Below are 16,273 nucleotides of genomic sequence, written 5' to 3'. Positions count from 1 at the left end.
GGAAAGGGCCCATGGGATTTCCTGTGCCAGGCAGGGTGGGAGGGGGGAGGATGGACAGGGAAAGTTTCTCTAAGGTGGGAGGCATACTCAAGGCAGATTACACATAGTGAGTCAGTACAGTCAACAAAATGGGACATTCACACTGCTCCCCACCTACCAATGAAAGGATGCCACAAATTGCAAAAATAGGTGGGGGAGCAATGTAATGCTGTACTGAAGATAAGCTTTCTGAAGTTGGCATTAGCAAATTTTACCAGTTTTGGGGTAAGGCTTTTGCTTCTAAAATTCTGTCTATGTTTGGGACAATGTATGTCTGTGACCAGCTCTTTTCTGTAATAAATGTCAATAAATCAAAAGCACATTCTCAGCTTACAGATGTATACCTAAACAGCATACTCAAGATTGCTACAGCACAGACATTGACTCCAGATTTTGATGCACCAATTAAGAGCAAGAGGTGTCAGTTATCAAAGACCCTTAAATCAAGGAAATACTGTTAAGAGTGTTAATATTTTAAGCATGTTTGTATTTTGAGTAAAAAATAATATTGTTAATGAGGTTTGCCTGTGTCCTTTATACAGTTTAGATCTCTGGCACCTGGCATTAAATCTTATGGCACACATGGCCCAGCTGACAAAGTGACATTTATGTCACATCCAGCTCTTGTTACAAATTAGTTTGACACCTCTGGGTTAGTGATTGGATTCCTTTCTGTGCCATGGAAGTCTGCTGGGTGACCATAGGCCAGTCACATGCTCTCAGTCTAACCTACTTTAGAAGCTTGTTTTGAGGATAAAATGGAAGAGTAGAGCGGAAAATTATACAAGGTGATTTTTGTCCCCACTGAAGAGAAAGGGGTGGTATAAATGAAGGAAATAGATACTTTTGTCATTTTGACAAATTAACAGAAAACAAGAATCATGTTTAAATTTTCAGCATTTGGTGCTGCAAGAAAGGGAAAAGTATGTCACCCTTTCAAGTGTATTTGTAGCACATCTCCCCTCTTGTCACATTGCCTCATTATAACCAGTGGCCAAATATTCTTTGCCATTAATTTACTGACCCTCCTCCCTCTTTAGTGTAGTGGTTAAGTGTGCGTTTGGTGTAGTGGTTAAGTGTGCGGACTCTAATATGGGAGAACCGGGTTTGATTCCCCACTCCTCCACTTGCAGCTGCTGGATGACCTTGGGCAAGCCATAGTTCTGACAAGAGCTGTCCTTGAGAAGGCAGTTCTTGAAAGAGCTCTCTCAGCCCCACCTACCTCACAGGGTGTCTGTTGTGGGGAGGGGGAGGGAAAGGAGTTTGTAAGCTGCTCTGAGCCTCCGAGTGAAGGGCAAGGTATAAATCCAATCTCTTCTCTTCTTCTTTTTTTATGTACAATATACTGTATGGATGATCTCACAGTGCATTGAGTACTGTGAGGAACAATGCTTTCATCTATGCTCATATAATTGAAACTCAGGAAATATTCTTCCCCTGATATTCTTACAACTTGTTGCCAAATCTCATAATTTTATTGGCTGTTATTCCTTGCCAGCATTCTTCTGAGTTGCGTTTCTTTCTAGCTCTCATAGGTCAACAGATCCAGATGCTATTCTAAAAGCTTTACATATAACCAGTGTGAGAAGAACTGTGGATATAAAAGGTATAGATGAATCTCCATATCTCCATAAGTAAAAACTCCTTGGGACTGAGCAGCACTTAGGCCCAATAAATGTAAATATTAAATCAATTACTGAAATATTAATCAGAAGTATGCACATTGTGTATGTCTGAATGGATGTTTTTAGACTAACAATTCAATCCTAAGCAGGTCTCCTCAGAACCCTACTGAAGTCTATTCAATGGAGCTTACTTTCAAGAAAGTGTTCTTAGGTAAAAGGTAAAGGTTCCCTTGCTCGAAAGCCAGTTGAGTCCGACTCTAGGGTTGCGGTGCTCATCTCCATTTCAAAGCCGAAGAGCCAGCGCTTTCTGAAGACGTTTCCGTGGTCATGTGGCCGGCATGTCTAAACACCAAGGCGCACGGAACACTGTTACTTAGTGTTCTTAGGACTGCACTGTAAATGGAGTAAAGTTCTCATATCAAGATAATTGTTAGTTCATGAGATATAGCCTCCACTTATTCTGATTTCCAATAATAATCATGGCAGCTAGGAAAAAGAAGGAAAGATTCATTGGTCATTTTAGACAACAGCTATATAGTGAACTAAATTGCCATCCATTCATAGTAGAAAGAATGCCAGGCGTTCAGTTAGGAGCCGCCCCCAGGAGAATACCTTGTTCCCTGAAATTTTGAGGCAGCCTGAACCACCCGCACAATATCAGATCGAGATCGACCACCAGGATGGCACGGAAGGCTGAGCGCCATCTTAAATGCAATCTGTTTAATGGTTTTACTTTTATTGTTAGCACCTTTTAATGTCGTATTGTTACATGGTTTTATGATTGTTACACTATTTATCGCTGTTTTATCTTGTTGTAAGCCGCCCTGAGCCAGCCACGGCTGGGAGGGCGGGGTATAAATGTGATAAATAAATAAATAGAACATCCATTAGAAAAAACATCTCTCTAACAGAAGATTACAAAGAGAATGATTCTGGACCAAAGTTTGCAGGAAGTCAAATGGAAAAGTCAAATGGAAAATTCACTTTCAGAACTATTCTCTCTAGGGTTGTTCTTGAGAAGGTGCTTTCAGCCCCACCTACCTCACAGGGTGTCTGTTGTGGGGAGGGGAACGGAAAGGGGTTGTAAGCACTACCTCCTATATATAGGAGGTAGTGTTGTAAGCCGCTCTGAGACTCCATTGGGCACTGAAGGGTGGGGTATAAATCCAATCTCTTCTTCTACTACTACAGTGAGCTGTGGAATGGGCAATGTTACTGATTGCAGTAACCCCCCCCAAAAAAAAATTTAGTGAATATACAACACATAGTAAGACATTGTCCTCTGAGGAAGTCTGAATCAATTAGATGGAAGTTAGAGAATGCTTTTTTGAATTACAATAAAGTTGCTTGGAATGTCAAAGGCAAACTGCCAGTAACTACTGCTGAGGCCCTAAGCTATGTCAAGTTAAAGAGGCCCCATAGCGTTACCACAAATGGTAATTTAGTAATTTGTAGTAATTTTGTTTAATGTATTTGCAGGTTCTTCAGAAGCTGAGGTCCTAAACTGTAGCTTGCATAACTCCAGCTCTGGTTGCATAAGAGTAGCTGACACTTCCTCCTCCTTTTTTCTGCTCTCAGACTCTAGTATTTCATGTGTATTGTGTATACACCTTTCATCCTGGTTCGACTATGAGGAGTCTAATTTTTTCCAGCAGATGGCAGCTGCTTGGCAGCAAGGCGTATGTTGACGTGTCAAGGTTTTATCTTTGGCTTGGTCCATCAGCTGGCCCTGCTTGGAGATGTCGAGAGCTGCAGCAACTGCCCTTGTCACATGACAGGATCAATCAGTGTAGGTGGCCATAGAGTTTTGATAGACTTATGGGAAGCGATGAAGGAAAACAGTCCAGTTCGCTGCTCTGTTTCAAATACAGAAATAGATGACAAGAGATGCAAATATATGAGACAAGAGATGCAAATACACGAGAGACAGAATTCTTCTTCTGCCTGCCAGAGTATTCCTGGCAGTGTTTGGATCCTGACAGCTGATCCAGAGTGAATCAAGTTGCTGCTGCTATCTCTAAGTGGCTGATGTGCCCTGCCTAAAAAAGGAAGCCATTGCAGGGATATATTTGTTGCTTTGTAAAGGGTCATGTGTACAATGTGGTGCTAATTAATGAATAAATTGGGATTTGGTGCATCTGCCATATCATTGGCAGTAGGCAAATGAAGGGGAAGCGGCCTAATACCTTCTTTCAGCTTCTGAAAAGCACATTAATGCAGAAGTCTGGAAGAAGATTTCCGATCCATACTGTTTATAGTTCTGATGAGCATTTAATATGCAACCATTTAATATGCAATCATCAAGCAAAGGCTCAGGAAACCTTACAGATGCTAAAAATATTTTTTCTAGGTGAAACACTAGTTCTGTTGGTCTCATTCATGGAGGAAGAATCTCAAACAAGGGGGGAAAACTGTGTCATCAAGGTGTGATATTAAGCAGGGACTAAGTAGTCAATGTACTTGGCCTGATATTCACATTTTTTCCAGGTGAATGCTTCTCATCCAACAAAAGAAGAATAGCTAAATATAATGTCTTGGGGGAAAGTCCCACTGATTTTAGTGCAATGTTCTACCCCTGATGGTGTATATCTGCCAAGTCCGACATTCATATCTCTGTGCAGGTTCAAATTCCATAGCTGCAGTTTCATCACTTGATAACCACAACATCCAATGATGGCTTGCATGTGTAAACTGGCCACTGCATATACACAGTGCAATCCTAAATAGAGTTACACCCTTCTGAGTCCATTGAAGTCAATGGGCTTGGAAGGGGCTAACTGTTTTTGGGATTGCACTGAAAGATACTTTCATATCATCTGATATATTATACTTTTATATAATCTCAGATGCAATGATTCAGTTGAGTCAGTTCATACATTCATCTTCCAAATATGAAGTGCAGACAGAGTAATTAAGCTCAGAGAAACCAAGTGATGTGCATAAGGCATGTGTCTTAGCTGTGCTATGTTCACATACCAGGGCTTTTTTTGTAGATAAAGCCCAGCAGGAACTCATTAGCATAATAGGCCACACCCAACAGCAGAAACTCACTAGCATATTGGGCCACACCCCTGACAGCACAGCTCATTGGCATATTAGGCCACACCCCCATGTTACCAGAAGTGGGCTCATCCAGCCACACCCACCTTTTGCTTCTTATTCTGCTTACCTTGTTTGTTGTCAAAACCCAGAGCTTTTTTGTAGCAGGAACTCCTATGCATGTTAGGCCACACACCCCTAGTGTCGCCAATCCTAATGAGTTTCTGCTGTTGGGTGTGGCCTATTATGCTAATTAGTTCCTGCTAGGCGTGGCCAACTTGGAAGCCAGCCGGAACTCCGTTCCTGTGCGTTCCTGCCCCAAAATAGCCCTGCATAATACTATCCACGGTCATTTGAGCAAATGTTTCAAAACTGCTCCCATCTCATGGTGAGATTCTAATCCCTAATTCCACCATTCTTCCTCATCCACCTTTGTTGTTACATTATTACATTTACAGATATTGTCACGCAGGGCACTTTAAGATGGTTTGCACAGCTCTGCGGGTAAATCTAGGGCACTGTCAGTGAAGTTAATGGAGATTGCCTACTAGTTCCTATAGACAGTGTAACTGATAGTTACAGTGGTGCAAGAGTGAGAGACAGGATCAAGGGGGGGGGGCTAAAATAAAGTTTCTTTAATCAGAGTAAGCGTTTTGCTATGCAGATGTGTTTGTTAAGGAAAGGGAGGTTATTGAACCTTGTTCCCCAGACTTATTGCAGTCCAACATCAGTCTGACCCTGACTGCTAGGAAGCTCCTGCCAAGAGCTCCATTGTGGAAGGAAATTTCCAGATCATATCATTCATGGCATGATTTGGAAACCCCTCCCACAAGTAATTCGTGCTGTAACCCAACTGACCACTGGTGTTTCTGACCAGGTGAAATAACGAATCAGGTGAGAATCTGGTGTTTTGCAGTTACATCAGATCCGATTAACAAGCATCCATAAGTCCTTGTTTTAACTAGATGGAATGTGTAGCCCCACTTAGGGTGGCTTTGAAAGTTTAGGGGCCGATGAAACACTTTTGCACGTCTGAACTGCCTCCCACCCTCCCTTATGTCTCCCTTGGACTCACTGACAGTTTGGCCTTGGTTCACAGAGAGCAGGAATTTTCTAAGTTCTACAGGCCTCATACCTGAACCAAAGTTTAAGTCTGAACAAGAGACTATGCAGCAGTAAATCGTGCTGTATCCCAACTGACCACTGGTGTTTCTGACCAGGTGAAACAACGAATCAGGTGAGTATCTGGTGTTTTGGAGTTACATCAGATCCGATTAACAAGCGTCCATAAGTCCTTGCTTTAACTAGATGGAATGTGTAGCCCCACTTAGGGTGGCTTTGAAAGTTTAGGGGCCGATGAAACACTTTTGCACGTCTGAACTGCCTCCCACCCTCCCTTATGTCTCCCTTGGACTCACTGACAGTTTGGCCTTGGTTCACAGAGAGCAGGAATTTTCTAAGTTCTACAGGCCTCATACCTGAACCAAAGTTTAAGTCTGAACAAGAGACTATGCAGCAAGAGACTATGGAGCAAGGGAGACAGATTTCGGCATTACCTGGGAGAAGGCATGCGTTCCAAATGTATACTGCTGAATGCATCTGCGTATGTACATGTTTTCACAAGTGACATAAGAACATATGAACATAAGAGACGCCAATGTTGGATCAGGCCAAAGGCCCATCCAGTCCAACCCTCTGTGTCACACAGTGGCCAGAAATACCAGTGCCATCAGGAGGTCCACCAGTGGGTCCAGGACTTTAGAAGCCCTCCCACTGTTGACCCCCCCAAAGCACCAAGTAGACAGAGCATCACTTGCCCCAGAGCCCCTATCTATACCTTGTGGCTAATAGCCACTGATGGACCTCTGCTCCATATGCTTATCTAATTCCCTTTTGAAGCCGTCCATGCTTGTAGCCACCACCACTTCCTGTGGCAGTGACATTGATCTTGGTTTCAGCATTTCTCTTGTCTTTAAACATGAAGTTTAAATCATTGTGGTCTCTGCTCGCTTAAATTGGTCTATAGTGGCTAAAAGGTACATTTAATATAAAATGAATCCCTGCCACATTCTGTCGTGCATTAACAAAACTCACACAACACAAATAGCAGGAGATGCTCAAAGGCACTTTTTAGTGTTACATATAAAAATGGTTTAAAACCCCTTGCAGAACACCCCTTAAAGGTGTTCTCTTTGCTTTCTAATCTACATTCACAATAGACTTTAAAAGTGTCTAAAATTTCAGCTGTCACATTTATACCCTTCCTTTCCTTCAAGGAGCTCAGAATGGTGTATAAAGAGAGGATGATCTCATTTTATCTTCACAACAACCCTGCAAGGTGGTTGCTGAATAACTGAGCACAATGCTTGCTCTGTGTGGTTTTGGTTACATTTTCATATGTCAAAATGGTTAGAAAGTTCTGTACAGGGCAATGAACAACAGCAGAGGCGTGTGGAAATAAAGAATCCCAAATCTTTTACTGTATGGAAGTTTATGTTTAAGATTTGTTAATCTTAAAGATACCACAAGGTCTTCTTTTTTGCTGAATCTGCTTGAAATTCAGTGAGCAAATGAGAGATTCTACTACTGCACAAATGGGATCATTTAAGCATAGATTAAGTCTGGTGGACACAATACTGTTTTGAAGCACTGAAATCAGTACTCATCTGATCTGTACATCTTCCCACACAGCAGAGCAGCTTTGAATGTTACCATATTATTGATTTGATGTCATTTTATATCCCCTTTCTCCTCATTTTGGACCTAAAGTGGGTTATTTATTGGTCTCCCCTCAATGCACCCAGGATTCCTTGATGCATCCCCCCTTAATTTCCAAGCTACCACGTGGGTATGCATGTTTACTACCTAGTGGTGTACACATAAAAAGTGGTACCCTCCTGGTGTGTAAGCCAGAAGGTGAACCACTTCAAAGTGCAGATGGAGGATCCTATGTTGACATACTCCCTTGTCCATGCAAATAGAAAATCAGCACTGCAAGCAAACCCAGAGAGTAGAGCCACATTCTCCCTGCTCAATTAATATCCTCTTTTCAATTTCCCACCTAATGCGAAGGTAGCTAGAATCCAGTTCCTGAAGTCTCAATTTAGTATTGTCCATTCTAGCCCCTCAGGCGTCTGCCACTCCATTCTCCCACATGTGTGAATCAGCTTTATCCACGGGTAACACACGCAGTGAGTCTACTGTTCCCTCTAAGACGAGTTAGTGTGAGCTAGCTCACAGTTTTTTAGCCTCCAGCTCACACATTTCTGTCTTAGCTCAGGAAGGATGGCTCCAGAGCAAACTGATTTATATGCAGTAGCCAAATCGCTGCTCACAACTTTAATGCCAGAAGCTCACAAAGTAGAATTTTTGCTCACAAAGACTCCAAAAGCTCAAAGGGAGCATGGGCTCGCACCCTGCCACAAATTTTGTTAGTCTCTAAAGTGCCACTTGACTCTCATCTCATGCTATTTTCCGCTTCTACAGACAGACAGACGAACACGGCCACCCAACTTGGTCATTCTAACCTGAAGAAGTTGACCAGAGTAGTGACTCTTCAATAAACGGGCGTGGAGGGCAACTAAAGGGAAGCAAACTGGTGGTTTTTATTTGCCTCGCCTTCTGCAATGACGCTGGGGAAAGGAGGACGGACCTGCCGAGACTTGTTGCGCCCACTGAGGGAAGAGAATGGAGCGACACCTCGCCTTCCCTCCCTTCTGGGGCCAGGCCTGGGCGTGGCCTGGCTGCCACCCTCCCCTTCCCGCTAGTTCCTCCCCTCAGCCGGAGCCTGGCGGAGGCGGCCCCGCCGCGGTATTTCCCCGCTCAGTGCCCGCCGCTCGCTCGCGCGTTGCCGGCTGCAGCCCCTCGTCCTGCTCGCTCGCCCGCCTGCCCGCCCGGAGCCCTGAGGATGGTGCTGCCTGACGAAGAGCGCGCCGCCGGGGTGTACCGGGCGCCCCCGGAACTGTTGCGGGAGGCGCATGTGCCCTCCTTGGAAAAGTACAGGGAGCTTTACCGCCGCTCGGTGGAGGAGCCGCAGGGTGAGTGCCAGGAGGCCAGGCCCGGTTCGGCCGCGGCTGGCGGGCGTGCAGGCAGGGCGGCGCGCTTTTGCCAGGCAGCTTGCTAGGCAGCCACGAACAGGCCCACAGGCTGGGCTTCCTCCTGGCCGAAGGGAAGCGAGGGGCGGGCAACAGTTGCGGCTGCCAACGAGGCTTCGCTGGCCGTTGGGGCGCTTTGCACGGGGCATGCGGTGAGTGCGCGGAGCACATGAGGCTCGGGGACCTCCGCCCGGTTGTTTCCCATCCTTCTCCTTTGCCTTGCCATGCGCTTTGCATGACCCCCTCCTCCTCCTCTGCCTTTCTGAAGCCAGGCTGAAGGCCAGCTCTTCCTCTGTATTGCAAACTGTCTGAAGACCAGCCCCGGCCGCCCTCTTAATTGCGCAGGACTTAGTACTCTGTTCACAGCGGCCACTCTACCTTCCCTCTAGCCGCACAGGCGGTCCTTGCTTCTGTGTGCCATCCCAGAACATTGGGGTAACCTGCATAAGGTTATGTCTATACTGGGGTGGTTTTAGAGAACTTGTGCAGAAGAGGCAGCCTTGGCAATGCTACATTCTGATGCATCCTCGTTTACAGAGTTGTGTGCACAGACATTTAGCAGCATGGTAGTTATAGGCAGTTATTAGACTTAATCCCTACAGGGTAGGTACCAGTCTGCTTTTGACTTGCAGATGAAGCATGTTAAAACAAGTGATGTGTCTGAATTCCAGCTGTGAGCTGGGCAGCCCTGCATTGTAAACAAGCATCCCTGGTACTCAGTTATGACAGAGATATCTGTTTATTTCCATCATTTATACTGCACCTTTCTCCCCAGTGGGACTGTTTTTTTAAATATGTGGGTGATCTCTGGTGACTGACCCCTATTGGGGACCGGGAGGATATTCAGAAAGGTGGCTGAGTAAAGCCTGCCCCCACCTTCTGCCTTGGGTATTTCAAGGAGGTCTCCCATCCAAGTACTTGCCAGAGTCGGCCCTGCTTAGCTTCTGAGATCTGAAGATCGGGCTTGCCTGGGCTATCCAGGGCAGAGCCTCAAGCGAGGCTGTTGAGAACAGTAGCAGTTTGGATGCTGCCACACTGTACACAAAAGTTTATAAATCCCTAGATCTTTGCTGCTGTTCTTCCAGGCATGCCGAGTTCGGGAGACATTGCCCTAAACTTGTGCTAAGACTTATTGTGGGAATAACACAGTTTCCTTTGTGCATCTGTTTGGTTATCCAAATGTACATCTCTGTGTATGTTTTTCTTCTTCTTCCAGGTCTAATATATCAGTGTCTTTGCATATGGCAGTAATTTCCCTGGCAATGCTGTTGTAGTGTTGTACCAGGATGGGGGAATATTAGAAGGCCAGTAATATAGCTTGGGTTCATTCTGTGTTAATCTCTTGGAGACTAGAATGGTTGCTTGGGGCCAGCATGGTTTTCTTCACATCAACTATGAGGCAGGTAGGCCAGCAACAGTGCCTGTATCATATTGTGCTAAATTTGGGGCTGTCAGAGAGTTACCATAGGCAGCCTCTCAAGCATTGTCTAGGAGGTGGCTGCAGTTGGGTCCAAGACTTTGGTAGGTAAGTGTCAAGGAGTCAATAAGCTGACCCCATGGGTTCCCAGGGCAAGTACACACAAGTAGCCAGACTGATCTTATAAAAATATTTATAAAGTTTGTTTCAAGAATTGTCAAAAGAAAAGAATATAGCCAACAGATATTTTCTAGCTCATACAGTACATAAAACAAAAAGCTAGCTTTTACTACCTAACACTCTCAAGAACTTTGTTAGGCAGCTTGAACCTTAAATCTGAGATAAAGGTCTCTAATCAGTGTAGTCTATGTATCCAGCAACTGTAAAGCATAGTCTCAGGCCTATAGTCCATGAAAATCTCAGCTAGGTACTAGTCTCTTGAGCCATATCATAATTCTAGTTTTTGACCCCTCAAGTCTGGTGATGATGACACTCAATCCCAATGCCTCCCCAGGAGAAATTTCTGGAAGATTACATCATCACTCCTGATCTTTCCCCTCCCATCACTAAACCCACATTCTCATGGGAAGCTAATTGCCCGTTCCATCCTGGCCTTGAAAGAGATAAGGTACCAGACAGGCTGAGAATCCAATTAGTGAACACCTGCAGGGAAGGCCAGACCCGTTACTATGCACATTAACTCTTAAGGGAAAGCAAGGATAGAGCTTTGCCTCACAGTAAGGTTTTGTGTTCAGAGGCAAATCCCTGGCAAAGATGTTCCACACTGTGATCAGTGTACGTGGTACTTGCATACTTTAATTGACTCTAGCAGTAATGTTGGCAGCACTTCAATTCTGTAGTATCTACAATGCCTACACCTGTGCTGACACTGTAGACAGTTTAAAAGTGAGATAGTTTATCACTGAAATTACTACAGGAATAAATGGCTGCTGTTTGAGAGCAGGGGGGCCAATCTGTAGGACAGCTCTGAGGCCATTTCAGGAGAATGCATGTATGTGAAAATGTCTGCTCAGAGTTGTGTCGGCTACAAAACTTTGGGTAGGGTGGTTCTGGTAGAGACCACTACCTGATGCCTCCTTACAGGTGAATTAAAGATGCTAGATTAAAATTTGCCTTTGAGCAAGCTGCATGGATGAGGTGTTTCCACCAGGGTGGAGGAGAGAAGTTCTTGGTGCTTCTTTGCAATCTTACAGGTAAAAGTTGCCAGTGTGTTTTAAAGGCAAATGGCACAGCAAAAAGTGGCCTTTTTCTGAATGGAAAACTGCAATAATTTGTCTTGTATATTATTTGGCAACATGCAAAAAGGCGTAGGTTTGGTTTTACAGTACTCTGGAAAAGATTCAGTACTACAGTATTGGTATAGTGAACAACAGGTGAGCCAATGGATAGATAATACAGTAAAAGTTATTGTTGTAAAGTATATTGTTGGCGGTAGTTTGTATGATTTGGGAACATGTAATTAATTGTACCTGGAAAGGTCGCATTGGACGTGCCCTAGTTAAATGGCTGTCATGATCTTTTCTTTGACTTGTGCAAATACAGTAGCTATGCTTTCCTTGAGGATATAACAGTAAGATGTGAGATGTGTTTGGTTTTAGCCAGTGTATTTGTCACAGACAAGCATTTCTGCATGCATCTGACCGTTGCATCCCATTTGATCCCAAATTGACTACATGGAGATGCTATAGGTATATTTTGCAAGATAATGTTTGGTAGATTTCCTCGTGAGACACTTCTTTACTCTTCAGCTTTACAAGATACCAATGGGCCCTTTGTATTTTGCATTCTGGTACAGTAGTTGTAGTGTTTGGTTTCAGGATTCTGCCTGATATGTCAATGCTGCTGTTGTATAAATGGCTATATTTCTCAAGCTGTCACATACAGCCTTTAGTGTGTCTTGCCAGTGACTGAAGAGAGGAATGAAATTTTAGGGGTGAGTTGCTGATCTCAAGGTACCATTCAGAACTGTAGTTTCAAAAGATTTTTGCAATAAGAGTAAAGCATAAAATGTATAATGTTGATCTGTATCTGACTTTTTATGAAGAAATGGATCCATTATGAAGAAATTGGTCATTTTAATGCGAGAAAGATGCATTTTAATTGCAGTTTTTTAGTCTTCAAAATGGAAAAAGTAACATTTTAATTGGATTATGCATTCTTAAAGTATGCTTATTTAATGTCCATTGAAGTTTCCATTGAAATGTATGTGATTTGCCCTCAAGTATTTAGTACATAAGACGTTAGGTACTTATTGTGTGTTAGCAATAAACTGAAAGTGATTCATAAGCACATGTCCAGTATCCTTCAATACTTTGTCAGTTCTGCTGTAGCTATTTGCATCCTTAATTCTCTTTATTCATTCTTTTCTTTAAATAAGACCCATTCAGTTTTGTCTAATTTAGATGCCTTGTACTATTAGCTGCCGTCTGAAAGTTTTAATTTATTCTTTTGCAGAATTTTGGGGTGATATTGCCAAAGAATTTTACTGGAGAAGCCAGCACACTGGACCATTTCTGCAGTACAACTTTGATGTCACTAAAGGAAAAATCTCCATTGAATGGATGAAAGGGGCTACAACTAACATTTGCTACAATCTGTTGGACAGAAATGTCTATGAGAATAAACTTGGGGACAAAATAGCTTTTTACTGGTAATATTCTGCTTTTTATTATGCTCTTTCATATAAAACCTTAGAAGTGAAAAAAATTATTGTGTCATTGGTTTATTTTTGTGCTGACCCAGATTTTGGAGATCTGAGAGGTAAATGATAATGAACACTGTGTCATTACAGCTGATTTTCAGTTGATCGTGCTTGAGAATCCCTCTGTAATTAAAAAGGCACACACTTTTTTAAAAAAGGAAATCTGTCTTCAGTTGCTTCTAGGTCCTCAAGTTCTGACAGGTTCCCAGATAGAAATCTTCAGTACTGCTTAAAGCCTCTGTCATGCTTGCCTTATCAGTGGCTTGTTGTGCACTTCAAAAAGTCCTCTAGAAAGCTTGCTACAAGCAGTCGTCTGTTTCCTAAATAATAGGTGCCTCAATAGAACACAAACATTGAAGTTCATTGCAAGGGCAGGAATAACTTTCACCATTGTGCTTTAAAAAATTCTAATTCTTATTTTCCCCTCCCTTTTCTGCAAAGTAATGTTAAGCATACATATCTGATCCACTCAGGAAGTTTAAGGTAACCGTCAGTATAGGAAATATTGTCTCTAGAACAAGTTCCTGCTCTAGAATGTGATCATCTTCTTTAGTATTCATGATGCCTCCCTTTTGCAAGTAGACTTAGAATTATTTTTCCTATGAAAATTATTGCTCTTTCATTTGTTGTGTCCAGGAACAGTCGTGTACTTTATTTCCTTTCCCTGACCGTTCTAGTTCCTTTTTCTTTGATTAGTACTTGTGTACTTTACAGAACAACCAGAGAATCAGGAAATGTGGCATGCAGGTCAATCCAATGTATATTTACTAGGAAGCAAGCCCCACTGATTTCATCAGGACTTAACTTGCAAGTAAACTTGAGTGCGTTGAAGCTGTATGTCTCAGATGCAGGCCTTTACCTTCTGAAGGTATTATATAGTTACGTAGTGTTTTAATTCTGGCTTAGTCATAGTGTTTGTTTATTTTTAAACTGTTACTGGGAAGAAAACGGGTCTCAATTTCAAATCTTCTGTTAAAGAAGCAGGTGGAACTTAAGACTTTAAGTTTCTGAACTGTTCTAATATTAGGTAACTTATTTAGTTTGTACCCTGCCTTTCTCCCCAATGGGGACCCAAAGTGGCATACGTTTTTCTCGTGTCCTCCCTTTTATCCTCACAACAACCCTACGAGGTAGGTTACGCTGAGAGAGTGGTATCCCAGTGAAGTGGGGATTCGAACCCAAAAGTCCCAGATACTAGTCCAGCAGTCTTAGCCACTGCACCACACTGGCTCCCAGTGTGACTTTGCTGCCATCCTGCCTTTTGCAGGCTGTGTTGAGTGGCTGCAGCTCAATGTAGCGTAGTCTGCAGAAGGTGGTTCTGGCATCAAGTGTGAATGAGCTTTTTTTGGGCTTCTGTAAAACATTTTGTATCATCCTAAGTAGTATTTGATAGGCGTTGCATTGAATAATTTAATGTAACTTTGCTGGTGCAGACATAATAATAAGAAGGTTGTTAGCTGTGGGACAGAAAGGTGGGACACATTTTTTTTTAAAGTAATACTGGTAATTCTATTTGTCGAGGTTGTTGTGGGTTAAAATTGAGATATGGGATATATAGCACCATAAGCTCCTTTGAAAGGAGGGCAGAAAAAAATGAAATATGTTTCATAACTGTGATGAAACAGTTAGGAAGTGGCCGCAGGGTCGCTCACTGACTTCCCTCTTTCCTGAAATAAACGTTCAAGCTGCAGTGCCTTGTTACATCCGTAGCAATAGAAGAGCAAGAGTCCAGTAGCACCTTAAAGACTAACAATATTTATGCGCTTTCATGAGTCACTGCTCACTTCTGCTACAAATTTTGTTAGTCTTTAAGGCGCTACTGGACTCTTGCTCTTATCTACTGCTACAGGCTACCCATCTTGATCCGTCAGTAGCAATGTTAGTGGCCATGGTTCAAACTAACCGAAAGGCGTCCTGCTTAACCTGGGATCCGAAACCAGCTTCAGTGTGTGTTTAGATTCTGGCTTAAATGGGAAGCTTGTTTAGCGCTAGCATTTTAATGTCTGTGGGGACATAGCGTTAACAGTGGCTAGGCCTGGTAGCAGGGATTTATATTTTCTAAGAAGGGTGTGGGGAAGACAGTGTGCTATTTAGCCCGCTCCTGATTGTCTATCCCTAGTTAAGCATTAATTGTGCACCAGCCTTATGTATAAAAGTAGTCTAGAAAGATGAAATAGAGGTTACTTTTAAACAGTTTTCAGAATATGCATTTATGTGTCTCTTCTTAAAAATTAGGTTCAAGTAAGGAAGGATTTTTTTTCTCCCACCCACCATTTCCCCCTGTAGATCTCTGTGGGATTGCTCTGGGTGCCAGATACTGGATTAAAACTGAAATAAATATTCCAGTTTTGGAAGGTATTGCTTTTATCTTTTCCTCTAGTATGGTCTTGTAAAGCAAGTATTGATTAGTGTCTGGTTCAAAAGAACTTTCAGCTGCTAGAGTGAGTTGTTGTTGTTCAAGGCAAGAGAACATACCTTGTTATGAATTAATGAGGTTAGCAAAATACACATACAGGCTTTGGATTTCTAATGGCAGGGGACCGCAGATGAGTTGTGGAAAGCAAGGCTCCATGACAGCAGATGGATGCCAGTTTTAAATGTGGAAAATTATTTCTGTAGATATTCTGGCTTGACCAAAGAAACAGAAACTTACAAAATGCATAGCTGCTTGCCTCAGATTTTTTTTTTTTAAATTAAATAATGTTCTAACTGCATGGTACCATAAGAACAATGCTTCCGCAATATTCCAAGGGCCCACCTGTTCCAGCATCATCCTTATAACACTGGATACTTCTGAGAAGCCTAGAGGAGGGAGTGAATGCGTCACTCTTCTCTTGTTTGTCTTCCAGAACATGGAACTTTTCTGATGTCCCTTAAAACCATTGTAACCCCAAAGGTGCCATAATTACCTCTTTGAAAATGTGCACCCCCCCAAAAAAAAACCTGTTTGATTTTGTTTGTCTTGAACTGACCGCTGATGTTTAATTGGGTTATAGTGTTATATGAGAGTGAGACATCTAAATTATGTTTCCTTTAGTGATTTTTCTTTCTGAACGAAGAACTCCAAATTTCTTAGCCTCCTAAGGGAAGGTTCTTTAAATCTTTGATCATTTTGGAAGAATACGGGTTTCAGTTCCCTTCCTGGTCTTTTAATCAGCTCTAAAATGGAATTACTACTGGTTTATGGATTGCATCATAGGGAGAACAGAACACAAAAATAATTTCCAGCTCAAATTAATGGAGGAAATAGACAAGTGTTTGAAAGTGAACTTTGATGGCTCTATTCAAGCTCTTATCTTTGTGTTTTAATGGCTGGGAGGCTTGTAACATCTGAGCT

General features: G+C 42.7%; 1 protein-coding gene across 2 annotated transcripts in view; it reads left to right on the top strand.

The window, feature by feature from the left end:
- The first annotated feature begins 8,474 nt into the window (after window positions 1-8,474).
- Window positions 8,475-16,273, top strand: part of ACSS2 (acyl-CoA synthetase short-chain family member 2) — a 78,492-nt gene continuing 70,693 nt past the window's right edge. For both annotated transcript variants that reach the window (XM_015425279.1, XM_015425277.1), the window contains exons 1-2: window positions 8,475-8,740; window positions 12,690-12,885. In XM_015425279.1, coding sequence (XP_015280765.1) covers window positions 8,611-8,740; window positions 12,690-12,885 — 326 coding nt within the window. In that variant the 5' untranslated portion in view covers window positions 8,475-8,610. The remainder of the gene's footprint in view (window positions 8,741-12,689; window positions 12,886-16,273) is intronic.

Source organism: Gekko japonicus, unplaced genomic scaffold, assembly GCF_001447785.1.
Source record: "Gekko japonicus isolate JY-2015 unplaced genomic scaffold, Gekko_japonicus_V1.1 scaffold2, whole genome shotgun sequence".
NCBI classification, from domain to species: Eukaryota; Metazoa; Chordata; class Lepidosauria; order Squamata; family Gekkonidae; genus Gekko; species Gekko japonicus.
The sequence above is the reverse complement of the archived record's forward strand: the minus strand, read 5'-3'. Positions and strand labels throughout refer to the sequence as shown.